Source organism: Scleropages formosus, chromosome 2 (genome assembly GCF_900964775.1).
Source record: "Scleropages formosus chromosome 2, fSclFor1.1, whole genome shotgun sequence".
NCBI lineage: Eukaryota > Metazoa > Chordata > Actinopteri > Osteoglossiformes > Osteoglossidae > Scleropages > Scleropages formosus.
Window position 1 is genome coordinate 11376091 of NC_041807.1, and position 14019 is coordinate 11390109.

At 41.1% G+C, this 14019-nt stretch overlaps 1 protein-coding gene across 2 annotated transcripts in view; it reads left to right on the top strand.

The window, feature by feature from the left end:
- The window catches only part of LOC108940411 (guanine nucleotide-binding protein subunit beta-4-like), a 30537-nt gene extending 18377 nt beyond the window's left edge, over positions 1-12160 (top strand). For both annotated transcript variants that reach the window (XM_018762574.2, XM_029248815.1), the window contains 9 exons: positions 1531-1660; positions 1788-1826; positions 2091-2197; positions 3814-3877; positions 4171-4333; positions 4551-4617; positions 6786-6987; positions 9551-9767; positions 11564-12160. In XM_018762574.2, coding sequence (XP_018618090.1) covers positions 1604-1660; positions 1788-1826; positions 2091-2197; positions 3814-3877; positions 4171-4333; positions 4551-4617; positions 6786-6987; positions 9551-9767; positions 11564-11670 — 1023 coding nt within the window. In that variant the 5' untranslated portion in view covers positions 1531-1603 and the 3' untranslated portion in view covers positions 11671-12160. The remainder of the gene's footprint in view (positions 1-1530; positions 1661-1787; positions 1827-2090; positions 2198-3813; positions 3878-4170; positions 4334-4550; positions 4618-6785; positions 6988-9550; positions 9768-11563) is intronic.
- The last annotated feature ends 1859 nt before the right edge of the window (positions 12161-14019 follow it).

Genomic DNA, 14019 nt, shown 5'->3' on the forward strand with positions numbered 1-14019 from the left:
AAGTTTCATTGTCAGTTACTGGACAACATGCCTCTCAAAAACTTTTTTTTTTTTTTTTCTTCAGTCTTTTTCCGCAGTGGTGTGTAGCTTATTTGAGGTGGGTGCTACATTTTAGAGTAAAATTTTACGCTGAATTAAGTGTTACACTTGTGTTTCAGTGTGAGATCAACTCTATTCAGAACATTTATACATTCTTGAAATGGTATGAATTAAGCAGAAATAAAGCAACGTGGTTCATATTACCTAAATGAAGAAAAGTATTGACATTTTCAGTTTAACAGCACCAGGTTGTCTTACAGTAATTTAACATTCAAATTGCATTGATTATTTAACCTTTAACCAAAATAATTAGTTTTTTTTTTTTTTTTTTTTTTTTTTTTTTTTTTTTTTAACCACGTTTGTATCTTGTTTAATTACAGTACTGTCTCATGCTGTTTTGCACACATGCACTTTATGTAGTCCTGTGCAAGTAGCTTTCTGTTTTATGTGGCAACGTGGTCCTGGAGGAATGTTGTTTCGTTTCACTGTATATGTTTGAAATGAGAAAGCCACTTTGCTTTTGATGGCAGCAAGCCCATAATGACCATTGCATGTGAACTTGGACTTTTGTAATCGATGATCTTAACCATCTTAAAGGATAAGAAGCAGTGGTGATGTTTGGTAAGTTAGGTATATTAAATGCATTTTCAACTTACAGTGGGTTTATCAGATCGTAGCCTCATCATAAGTCTGGGACCACCTCTATATGGTTTCCAAGAGTTGTTTACAATCGAGGGGGGGAAAAAAGACAAAATGTACAAAAATTCTCAACATCAAGGTGTGTATTTTGAATTGTCTGTTATCCTAAGGTGTTTGTGGGGGGGGGGTTTTGTTATATAGCATTTATAGAAATTCAATTTAAATGGGGGGGAAAGACTCAGTTGTGAACTTGCGAGTGGTGTAAGTAGGTGAATGCCCCCTATAGCGTTACTGAAGAGGATTGAAGGAAAATGGGTTATTGGTCAGGTCTAAAGACCTTTTGTCCTGCATTAACATTTTGAACATTGACTTAGTACTGAAGGATGGCACAGCCATAAAAATATAAATTTTTGTTTCTGGAAGCATGCTTCCTTTAACTCTGTAATAGTAACTCAGTTCAGAATAAAATCACAACCCATAAGTTTCTCCTAGAGTTAAAACTTGGTTCTTGAGATGTTAGGTGTTATAGTCCAAGCTATATTATTAAGAAGTCCATTGACTTTAGACCAAGAAAATGGAGTATCCCCATATAACACCAGGGTTAATCTGACCTTGGCTCTGTATGACATTTCCATGTTCTGCTCATGTGGGTTTCTACTTACATTTCAGAAATATGTTGGGTCTTTTTTTTTTTTTTTTTTTTTTTTTTCCTGCACTCCCACAAATTCCCTGGTGTGCTCTCTGCGATACATTGATATTCTGTTTGGGATGTACCCCATCTTGCACTCCTTAACTGTGATCCTCATAAGGGAAATGGGGTGTACGTACTCACCTGTTTCCTTTTCTTTGAAGGACACCAGTCTGTGCTGCATGAGGCGGCTGGTTTTGCTAGCTGGGCTGTGGACCGAACATATTAGACGAGACCATGAGCGAGCTGGAGCAACTGCGGCAAGAAGCAGAGCAGCTGCGGAACCAGATCAAGGTATGAGAGGCTGGAGCATCCTCATTCACACGCAAACCCACACATGGACAACAAAGACTAGCTCAGCGGTGCCATTACTTGTTTCATGACCTCTGAGCAATGAGCTTGTTGTGTTGCTTCTTCTTAGGATGCTAGAAAGGCATGCAGCGATTCCACTCTTGCTCAGGTGAGAACTGCTGTACTACTTGGGGAAGAGGGGGTTGGCATTGTGGCAGTCAGTAGTGCTGGTGCCTCAGAGTTTGCATGTTGAGGTGGTTTTCCCCCAACAGTATAAAGATGTGCATTAGATGTATGGATGTATCCTTAATTCTCACATCGTTTTGCCTGCTACTGTTACTAGGACTCCCAAACTAGACCATCAGTACTTGCTTGGTATATTGGTCTTGTGTAAACATCAGTGACATCTGTAATGTCCATTTCTTCTCTGAAGATTACAGCCGGCCTGGATTCTGTGGGGCGAATTCAGATGAGGACAAGACGCACGCTCCGGGGTCATCTAGCCAAGATCTACGCCATGCACTGGGGAAGCGATTCCAGGTGTGTGCAGAAAGGACTTAACCTCGTCCAGTGCCATTCACCTTGGAAGTCTACATCTCATCTGAAGTCTCCATGCTGGCTCTGGTGTGAGAGGAAAAATAAGAAATTTGAGCAAAAACTGTGTTTTGTAACTGCTGCAGAAAGCCCCAAGAAGCGGGATGTACCGAAACTGTATCCCCAACTGGAAGGGTAACCAACACTGGCTGATACTGAAAAACAAGGAAATAATGTTGACAGGATGAGAGAGATGCTGAAGGGGTGTAGGGTGCCTTCTATATGATGCACATATGTTACTTTAGCTTATAGGAAGTGTAGTAGATGAGTAGCAAATTAAACACGAGCTGAATATGCATTGATCATGCAGAAAGCAAGCCAATGAGAAATGTTACCATATATGTAGTATGTGTTTCTAGAACTATATAATATATATGTATTGGATGCTCGGAGAGACTCCCTAGACTCTGACGCAGGAGATGGAGGATTCTCCCTACAGCTGGGGTGAAAAAGCATAAGATACTTTGTCCTATCTTGGCTCTTTTGTTTGAGTTATGTTGAATTTCTTCCACACTGGGCAGCAGTGATTAGATGGCAGAGACTTTTCTTGTGGTATATGGAAATTTTGTAGTTTGAAACATGGAGTTGCATACATCTGTGTTGGTGTGTAAGATCACGCTTAAATTTGACGCTTTCCTTCAAAGCGACTTACAACATTAAAGTACCAACAATTATTTACCCATTTATACACCTGCAGAATTTCACTGGAGTAATGTTAGGGTAAGTGCATTGCTTAAGGGTACTATAGCTGGAGGTGGGATTCAAACCTATGAGCTTTGGGTCCAAAGACACAGAAAGTCTGAAACGACTTGTCCCAAACAGGGTCATGACAAGCCGGAGCCTAACCCGGCAACACAGGGTGCAAGGCCGGAGGGGGAGGGGACACACCCAGGGCAGGATGCCAGTTCGTCACAAGGCACCCCAAGCGGAACCAAAACCCCAGACCCACCAGATAGCAGGCACAGGCCAAACCCGCTGTGCTCCCGTACCCCCTGGGTCCAAAGACTGCAGTTCTAAGCTACTAGCTGCCCATCACTTAGATGTTTTTCTCAGATGTGACATATAGCTCAATTCATGTCCTGCTGTTCTCCTTTTACTTAAGTACTATGAGTTAAGCTTTAATCAGGTCTTGGTGCCAGACTATAAGTGGCTTTGAGATGACCCTCTAGGTAAACCAGAGGGGAGACAAACGGGCAGTATTTATTTTATGTGTAGAATGTGGTATTTTTGGCTGTGTGGTGCTCTGCTCTGCACTCAACCTGCCTACAGACGGGGACCAGTTCCTTTCCATATGTTGGAGCTGGTTCTTGGGTCGAGACCCCACAGGCTTCCTGAGATCCTGTGGCTATGAACCCTTCATGACTGGTAGCAGCTTGAGTATGCAGCATCCCTGGCTGCAATTCCGAAAATGATAGCATGGGTGGGGAGGTTTATATTTGTTCACTCATCCAGTGAAATATTAATGCATGTGCTATCTGTTTCCTATTGTTTGCTGCATTATAACAATGCTTTTGCAAGAATATTAGATTATGCTGGTAAATGCTTTTCTTCTGAACACCTAGGTTACTAGTCAGTGCATCTCAAGATGGCAAACTAATCATCTGGGACAGTTACACCACAAACAAGGTAAGAGACCTTCTTATCAGAATAAAATACCATGGTTTTGCAGCACATTTCTGAATATTTCTTAAAACTGAGGAAATCAGTCTGGATTTCAGATTGTGATGCATCTGAAGACCAGAGGGTGCGAACTTGGACTTCAAATAAAGTTCCTTCTCTTCTGATGCTAGCAGCATGCTCCTCTGTGCTTCCATACCCTCTTTAGTGATATGTTTTTGTGAGTGTGTGAGTGTGAGAGACCTTCTGCAGTGTACCAGCAGCAGTTATGTTGTGAATAAGAAGGCTTTTCTTGTTCCCAGATGCATGCCATTCCTCTGAGGTCCTCCTGGGTGATGACCTGTGCTTACGCCCCCTCTGGGAACTATGTGGCCTGTGGGGGCCTGGACAACATCTGCTCCATATACAGTCTGAAGACGCGGGAGGGCAATGTGCGTGTCACTCGGGAGCTGCCTGGACACACAGGTACACAGCTTGCCTGTCCTTGGCTGCAGATCTTCATCCTACAAACAGCACATCAGAACTGCTATAGAACTAGGATAGACAGCGCTAGATGTCAGGCCTCAGTTGAGGAATATACTGTTTAGTATTGCTATTAACTGTGTGTGTGTGGGGGGGGGTTTTTTTTTTTTTTTTTTTTTTTTTCCCCTCCCTCTTCTCTCTCTCTCCTTTCTCTTCCCAGGTTATTTGTCGTGTTGTCGATTCCTGGATGACACCCAGATTGTCACTAGTTCTGGAGACACCGCTTGGTAAACTTGGTTTTATAATGTTTGCTTATCGACATGTCATTGCATCTTTGCTTTACATTTGGCTGTTGGGTGACATTCATATTGGGGTTTTTTTTTTTTTTGGTCCACATATACACACAAGCCTTCTCACTTTTTGCACATACAAAGAGTATGACCTGATGGATGCTTGTTCCCACACCATTTTACTTGCAGAACATCATCAGTGGCGGGATAACCATAAATACAGATAAATCTGGATTTACATAAAGTCCCTGCATACACATTATTTATGGATAGCGCTTTTATTTTACTCGAAACATCTCAAATGCATTACATGCAAGTCGGTGTAACCAGACAAGGCAGGAAGTCGCTTCTTCCCAGTTCCCACGTCTTTTGAGCTGTGAACCACATCTCCTCTTAGCATAGTGCTCTTTTGCACAATTTCTACCTTTTCCATTATTTACAATGTCTGGTGGTAAACGTGCACTTCAGACCGTCTCATAAGCATAGAGAAATTGATTTGAAGATGAAATTAAACAAGTATGAAAGTGGACAAAGACTCTAGTCTGTAGCACGGCAACAGGGTTTAGCCATATTGACGATAAATACCATAGTGAAGGATGCTGCATGTATAAATGAGAACATGAAAGAAAACAACAATAACGAAGAAACATCAAGGTACAATAACTGAGATTGGAAAAAGTACAAATTGCACAACAGCACCCTCTTGTGTGCCAGCATACTACTAGATAAAGTAAGCACGCGCGGTACAATAGTGTTTGCATACTGTATGCAGTAGTCTGTTTATGCTTAATATACATGTAAAAATTAACTGACTTGGCCTATGTCTTGTTTCAGTATTTAATTTGTCTGGCATTAGAGAATTGTGTGTTTTTTTTTTTTTTTAATACCCATTTTTGCAACAAATGCAAAGGAAATGAAAAGGCTTGGCTCTGTAATGGAGGGGAAGGGAGAATCCTACATGTAAATTTCGACTTGCGTAGGGGGTTGAACGATCTATTTGCACAAGTCGAGGGGTGCCTAAGTAGGGTAACCATAAAGTACCAGCTTGAAGCACAGTAAATACTGTACCAACAATAAGTTACTCAGATTTGGGGAGTTTTTAATAGGAAAAGGATGGGACACCACCTGTAAACTTTGATGAAAATGATATAATGTACCAAAAAATGTGGACACCTTTTAGCTAAAGTATCTTCTCAGTGTGTATGTATTTCAGGTGAAGAGACAATATATATATATATATATATATATATATATATACACACACACACACACACACTATTTATATACTGTATATAGAATATATGGGCTGTGAAAGGTTATGACTTCATAATAGTTAAACTGAAGTCAGTAATTGAATGGTAACTATAGGAAGGAAGGACAGTGTGTGGATTATAAAATGTGATTGTGCAGTGGTACTATCTGGCAGCTTCTACTATAGTAGAAAGAACCGCTGCCTTTGGATCCAAAGGTTGTCGGTTGAAATCTTGCCCACTTCTGTCGTACCTTTGAGTAAGGTACTCACCCTGAGTTGCTCCAGTTGAAATTACCCAGCTATATAAATGGGTGAATCATTGTAAGTTGATTTAGAGAAAATCATCAGCTAAATGTGTGAATATCAAAAGGTAGAGGCAAACTAGAAATCAGACTAGTGGTGATAGACCCAGTCTTTGTGAATTCATAAGGATTCATAAATTATAATCCTGTCTCGTCCTATTCATGAAGCCCTTTAGCTGATACCATGTTTAAAAAAGGGACTGTACCCTACTTTCCTCAGTAGGAAACATGTGTCTGTCAGCACCCTGTCTTGGTAACTGTAATGATTCTAAAGCCATAAAACAGAGCTCCCACGTCATGTCCCACCCTATTCAAATCTCTGCCCACATCTGGTTTCTCATCTCTATTTCTAATACAACAATGAAGTTCAGTAATCTTCATTTTTCAAGAACCTTCTAGTTTCTCCTGCACAGTAGAGGCTACATAGACACACACAAAATTCTCTAAATATTAGAGAGATGCATTATTCTACCTTTTTGTGATTATCTGAATGTTTGTGTTTATCTTTTCAATTTTGCAAATAGAAGATTTTATATTGGTCAGAAGTATCTTGGACTTGGTGGCTTCAAGGGTAGGAGGGTCCCTAACTAACAGTCTGTCTGTCTGGGTAGTGCATTGTGGGACATCGAAACCGGCCAGCAGACGACCAATTTCACAGGACACACCGGCGACGTCATGAGCCTGTCCCTCAGCCCGGACTCTAAAACCTTTGTGTCGGGCGCCTGTGATGCTTCTTCCAAGCTGTGGGACATCAGGGACGGCATGTGCAGACAGTCGTTCGCAGGACACGTGTCTGACATCAATGCCGTCTGTGTGAGTATGCTGCCCTCCGTTCTGTCACCCTCCTCACGCTGGCATTAAAAAGTGGTAACTAACAAGTTAAGAGAACTTGGACAATCATAAAGCTTCATAACATTTTGCATTAGTTGTATTTATTCATTTATGACACTTTAGAACGGCTTCAAATCCTAAGATACTTAAAATGATTTACCCATTTATTATGCTGCTAAATAATTTTTACTGGAGCAATTCAGATTAAATGCTTTCATCCAAAGTCCTACAGCAGGAAGAGGATTTGAACGTGCCACCTGTGGATTGAAAGACAGTCACCATTACCGTTGGTTAGCTTGTTTGTTTATACATACAGTATTGTGCAAAAATTTCAGGCACTTGGGGAAGCTGTAAGTGATAATGCTTCCAAAAATAATGCTCTTAAACTTCCTACAAAGCTTAGCAACCATCCATCGTTGACAACCGCTTGTCCTGAGTAGGGTTGTGGTGGGTTTGGCCAGGTCCCGTTCTCTGGTAGGTCTGGGGTTTGAGTCCTCCTTGGCTCCTTGGGGTGCCTTATGATGGACTGGCGTCCCGTCCTGGGTGTGTCCTCTCCCCCTCCAGCCTTATGCCCTATGTTGCTGGGTTAGGTTCCAGTTTGCTGCAACCCCACTTGGGACAAGTGCTTTCAGACTCCGTGTGTGCACGCGCAAAGGGAATGCTTGGAAATCTGAAATATGCTCTTTCCCATTGATGCTAATGCAGAAGACAAATCTAAAACAAATATTGTTGTGAAACATTTAAGTGCCTAAGACTTTTGCACAGTACTGTACATGCATACAATGGACAGTTGGTAGTATAGTGGTTAGTTGCTGCCTTTGGACCCAAAGGTCACAGGTTCAATTGCAGTACCCTTATTGCTCTTGTAAAACTACCCAGCTGTATAAATGGGTAAATGGTTCTAAGTAACTTAATATTGTAAGTTGCTTTGGACAAAAGCATCAGCTAAATGTAATGTACGTTTACATTAATTCAAATTTTCAGGAAGGATACTAGATGACTCCTGGCTAATTACCCAAATTATGATTGATTATTTGATATTCAGATGGTACCTTTACCCAGAATTTTCTTGCATTGTTTGTACAATCAAAGTATATAAATAAAAGGATAAGGACGATATGATGACAATCCAGGATGAAATGCAGCTACAGCTGTGACTCAAGATCAGACTAGGAGTGGTCAGAGTTGTTAGGGCTGAATACAGTTAAGATGAAATAAATCATACTAGACTGGCTCCACAAGTTATGAACCCAACTGAGTGAGTTTGCAATCAGAAAAATCTTAACACAGATGTATGCTATTTGCTGCCTGACTTCTGTAACAGCTTTGGCTGTAGGTATAAAATAAATAAAACACTTTAACAAATAAATGAATGGATGCACTTAGTAAAACATTTTGTAAACTTTGAGTTACATTAAAATTTTAAGTATTTAATATTTGCACATTTAAAATGACTGAAAATATAATCTAACTCCTGTACATTATCAAGTTGTTAAATTCATCCCATAAATGTGCAACTTTCATCTTCCGGAACTTTTTTTGACCCTGACACAGCAGACATGAGCTGCAAAACACTGTGGAATCCAGTTCAATTAAGGGGATCCCACACTCCTTGTGTTTGGGTGTGTCACTGCCATTTGTTGGCTTTTTGCATAAACATTGTCTGAGTAAAATATTTCCTTCGCAGCTTTGAGGTTCATGACCTCATACTATGTATATATTAATGAGTAACAGTTGTTAAATCAAGTCATTCGGAGGAGAGGATTGCCATCAGATATATATGTGAGCCATTGACAGCAGCACTGCACCACCTTTATGATGTCCTCAGACCACCAACCTTTGTCCAATGGCCTGTCAAACATCCATGTCTAATAAAGTAGTTTATAAAAAATATACATTTATGCACAGACTTCCCCCACCGTATAGAAATAATTATTTCCTGAAAAACCCTCAAGGTAGATTCTCATGTTACATTTAATTAATAAAAAAAACTAGATATAATTAATTATACAAAGCATGACTTTCTTCTGGGTGCTCTAACCCCCCCCCCCCCAAATGTTTAAAGATGCATTTCAGGAGGAGTGAGTACTCTAATTTCCCCATAGTGTGTGAGGCCAAGCATGAAGCTGAAAACCATGCCTAACCCCATCACCACATAAACCTTGTGGCATATGCTATGACGAACTTGCACAAAAAATTACCAGAACACATCATATGGAACATGTTCATAAAATGATGTAATTTAAAAACTCAGTCCATAGAAATGGTGTTACGTTGTGCTATGCACCACTGTGAGAATGTGTTGCTGTATCTGTTGTTCTAAAAAGTTTGGATGACTGACTGTAGGCAGTTTGCTGCTAACACTGTAGGTCGCCTTGGATGAAGATGAATGGAATGTTAATGTTTTTGCTTGTAATGTCGAATTCTGGTGACTCGCATGGACGTATCCAAGGCGAGACTAGTTCTTTTCCTCGTTCACGATAGAGCGTGCGTACTGCCTGCCCGCGGTCGCCATGTGGTGATCCAAGCCCTTCTCTGCTAACAGTTCTTCCCCAATGGAAACGCCTTTGCGACGGGCTCTGATGACGCCACCTGCAGGCTTTTTGACCTTCGGGCAGACCAGGAGCTCATGATGTATTCCCACGACAACATCATCTGCGGAATCACATCTGTAGCGTTCTCTAAGAGTGGCCGCCTGCTGCTCGCCGGCTACGACGACTTCAACTGCAACGTCTGGGACACTTTGAAAGGAGAGCGTGCAGGTCAGTGGAGGGTCCCGAACACTTTTTCGGGGGGGGGGGTTCAAAACTCGCGGTTATTTACTTATGAGCAAGTGTGAATGATGTCGCTGTGCAAACTGAAGGTTTCACTTGTTAGTCCCAGGAAGGGTCCTCTAGTAAAACTCATGAGCCCCAAAACCCAGGATACTGGTGTCCCACTGGAAACTTCAGCTTTGTAGATGTATACAGTTGTATTGTGAGATTGGGGTTTTTTTTTTTTTTTTAACATAAGTCTGGTGAATGCAAATACCCACAGCCCTCATTTAATTTGGTCCTGTACAATGTAGAACTGCTACAACAATCTATGGTGTATGGATAAGTGACCCATTGTAGGTAGTGTATCTAGCAGTGTAAGTCACCTTGGTGAATAAGGTGTGTGGCCTGATTACACTACATAGAGTTCACTGGAATTTGCTTTGGAGAAAATTTTGTCTAAGTAAATAAATCTGTGAAAATATGCACCCCTTTTCATAAAATAGCCTTATTATTCAGTACAACAGCATTTTTGCCAAACACAAACATTTTACTCTACAAAAAGTTATTTTAGTCTATAAAACAGAATGTTGTTAGATGCTTCTGTTGGACATTTTGATACACATTGGGTGTCAAACCCAAAAGGCTTTCCTCTCTAAGTGGTATCGGTGTGGCCGTTTCTGGAGTGATTAGTGGTGTCAATACGTTAATCAATACATTAGCCTGGAAACAGTGACCACAGGTGTGCAAGTGGGGTTTAAATTGTGGTGGTTGGACTCATCTGATTTAATGCAGGTTCTGGGTAGAGACAGAAATTCCTTTAAGTAGTGTGACACTTCTTTCATAACAAAACCTAATGGGGTTAATGTGTTCATTGAAATAACCCTGTTAGATGAATTCCAGTTGTGGGGGTCAGATTACCATTATCTTGGGGGGAATTGATGGGGTCGTGTATCAAAAATATGCCCCAAACTTGACAGTACTAATATAGTAGTCGTTTATGTTTGAAGAAAACACCAAAACATTTTATAGCATGGCATATACAAAATTAGGTAAAAATGGGAGACTGAAGGTTTTGTTTGTAGTCCTTTTGTGTACTGATATTTTTGACATGGAATCTTTGAGGTGTGACTAGAATTTGGTGTTTTTACCTTTGCTGTTGGTCCATGAAGTATGATGTCATTACCTGCCGTATGATCCCAGAACCGGAGATATATCTCTGCCTGCACAATACACGCGTGCTGATGAAGGATAACACTGAAATGCATGCTTCTGAAAAATTAAACTTTTTTTTTGCCTAATCTCCAAATATTTGTATCAAAATTATTTCTAACATGTTTTTTGTTTTAGTTCATTCATGATCAATAACGGTTTTTCTTACCGCAGGGATACAGTGGACTATCCCGGAAGTGTAGGCTTTGAGGCGGGGGACCCCTTTACAGGGACAGTGATAATTTGGCTCGCGCATGTTCATGATATAAAAAATACAGGTCACATTATCTCAGTCTTTTTCACTGTATAAAGTGCATCGCCTCCCCCCATGGTGGTGATTCCACCTCTTCGTGACAGGATTTTACCTAACGGCGTGTTTTCACAGAACGAGTTTGCCCTGTTCGATATGGAATGTGGCGTCACGTAAGGGTCCCATAAGCTCTCTGTAAAGTGCTTAGGGGAGAAACCTTGCTCCCTTATGGTTGCTAAATCTGATCACAGAAATAAGTTCTGTAAATGCATGAAGTGCTACATTATTGTAAGTGAAGACGGGATTCGTTGATTCCACTAATAGCCCGGTTTTTGTCTTCCAGGGGTCCTGGCTGGTCACGATAACCGGGTGAGCTGTTTAGGAGTTACAAATGACGGCATGGCTGTGGGCACCGGCTCTTGGGACAGTTTCCTCAGAATCTGGAATTGACCTGGGGAATGGGGTTGGGGTGAACCACTCGACCTCCGCACCACGTGGAGGGCCCTGTTGCAGCCCACCGCTGTGAGAGAATTAATTTTTTTTTTTTTTTCTTTGTTTGGAGAAAGATGGTGAATTCCCCCCCCAATTCAACTACGCAAAGCTTTCAATAAATATTTGTAATGATGCAGAAAGAATGAAACAAACCCTTGTGGTCCTGTGATATTGGCAGGGCTTATCTTCATACCACAGTTATGAAAAAGCTCAGTGCATTGTTCATTAATGTATGTTTATGAATCTCATAACATACTGTACATGCCTATATATTTTTCAGATTGGGTCTCTATGTTCACCTGCTCTTAACTAGGTTATTCAGTTTAGCTCAGAAGTTTTAAGTCAGCAGAAACCAGTTCGTCACTCTTATTAGGTATTCATTAATTTGGGAGCTTGTAACATGGTATGAATACACAAGCATGCAATCAAAAAAAATATAAAACAGTAATTTTTTTTTGAAAGATGTTTTCTGAGGTTCTGTCCCACTGATTAACCTCATCTGTGCTTAAATGTTACAGTGCAGTTTTTGGATATGGTTGCAGGGAGCATGCAGAACAGTGATGCATGTGGGACGCAGCACCTGGGCCACATGTTCAAACCTGGAACAGGGTCTGCTGAGTTTCCTTGTTCTCCCTGTCCTTGTGGGTTCCCTCCCACCATTCGAAGATATTTTTGGCTGATAAACCACTTCTGTACCCTCCATTACCTTGGAAACCATATGAGTGGTCGCTAACTGTCAACTTCAGTAGCAGTTCCCTTTCCTTACACCAGAGAGCAATTCCTGAAGAAAATATACAAAAAATGAATGATCTTTTTTTCCCCCTTTTATTATACTGAGAATCTGTTAAGGAGGATTGCATAATGATGATCGATAAGAGGTATAAAGGTGCAGTAATCCAGCATCCACAACATGCCAAGAAGTAACATCTTCATTGGCACTTGACCAGATATCATGATGAAGCCCTTAATGAAACTGAGGTGTGATGTGCAGTAAGAGTCCATCCATCTAGCAAAGCCCAGGGTGGAAGTCCAGTAGTGGTGATGTGTGGAATACAGCCAAAACCTTGGCCAGCGATGCCAACTGTCAGAGCTGGGAGCACAAATGTTCACAGCGCACAAGAGATGCTGATCCCTTGGCTTGAGTCTCTTAGAAGGTATGGCTGCCATACAAGAAGATCACCCAGGAGGCTGAGATTGATATGAAAGCAAACCTGGTTTGTAAAGAAACTTGAGTTGAATTTAGAAGAATTGTAGAAGTTCTACTGTAGAGATGCCTGTAATGTTCCTAGACAAATGATGGCTGGAGATCTCTAGCCAACCATTAGAAATTCTCCCAGATGACCTCCACTCAATGGAGTGTTCATGTTGTTGTTGTGTGTTTTTGTTTTTTGAAAGAAAAGCCACATGGTCTCTGAAGAGAACATTTTTTGGAGGAAGCAGTGTCCTCTTGTAATGCAATTTCAGTGTTGTCCTCAGAAGAAGCTTCTCTCAAGTTCTAAATTATTTGAAAGGCCTGGTTATCCTGGAAGACCCTTGGAACAGCAGTCCTGCTGGCTGTGGGCAACAGTAGAGCAACATGCTAGCTTTACTAACAAGGCATGAATTTCAGTGTTTTAGGATTATGTCTTGCATCACACACTTATGTATACACGTGCATGTATTCCCCCCCCCATGTACAAACTCGCGTCATAATGCACAACTGTGCCATTGAAATCGGGGCACAGGCTCAGTTCTCAGTTTAGCACTGGCAACAGTGCAGCCAGTTCAGTTAGGAATATCACTGTGCTGCTGTGTGTAGTTCTCACAATCTGCCATCTGTAGCGTGCCCTACAGCTTCTCCATGAGTATTAAGAGCCCCAGATGTTGGAATACTCACTACCAAGCAAGCTGGCCTTCTGTTCTACCATTATATGGCAGCTGATGGAACACACAAGCTATTTCAGAAAGGAGACGTACAGTCAGCTATAGCACATCTTGTATGTATTTGACTGGTTTAGACCACTGTCAGCATCCAAAAATGACCAGTAATCTTCCTTTTCAAAGTACCAACAGAAATATCAAAAGATTTTTTTTGACAGTTTTTGCCAAAGAGGCTTACAGTTACTCATTTATGTAGCTGAGCAATTACAGCTGCTAGTGGGATTTGAACCAGCGATTATCAGAGCCAAAGCCAGTAGCTCTAGCCACTATGCTGTCAGGTGTCCTCTAAGTTGAAGGCAATGTTTTAAGATCTAAGAGCAGTGAGATACTACAGTCTAGCTAAATATTCCTTGTTTTACTGATAAATAATTATGCCATAATCACTGG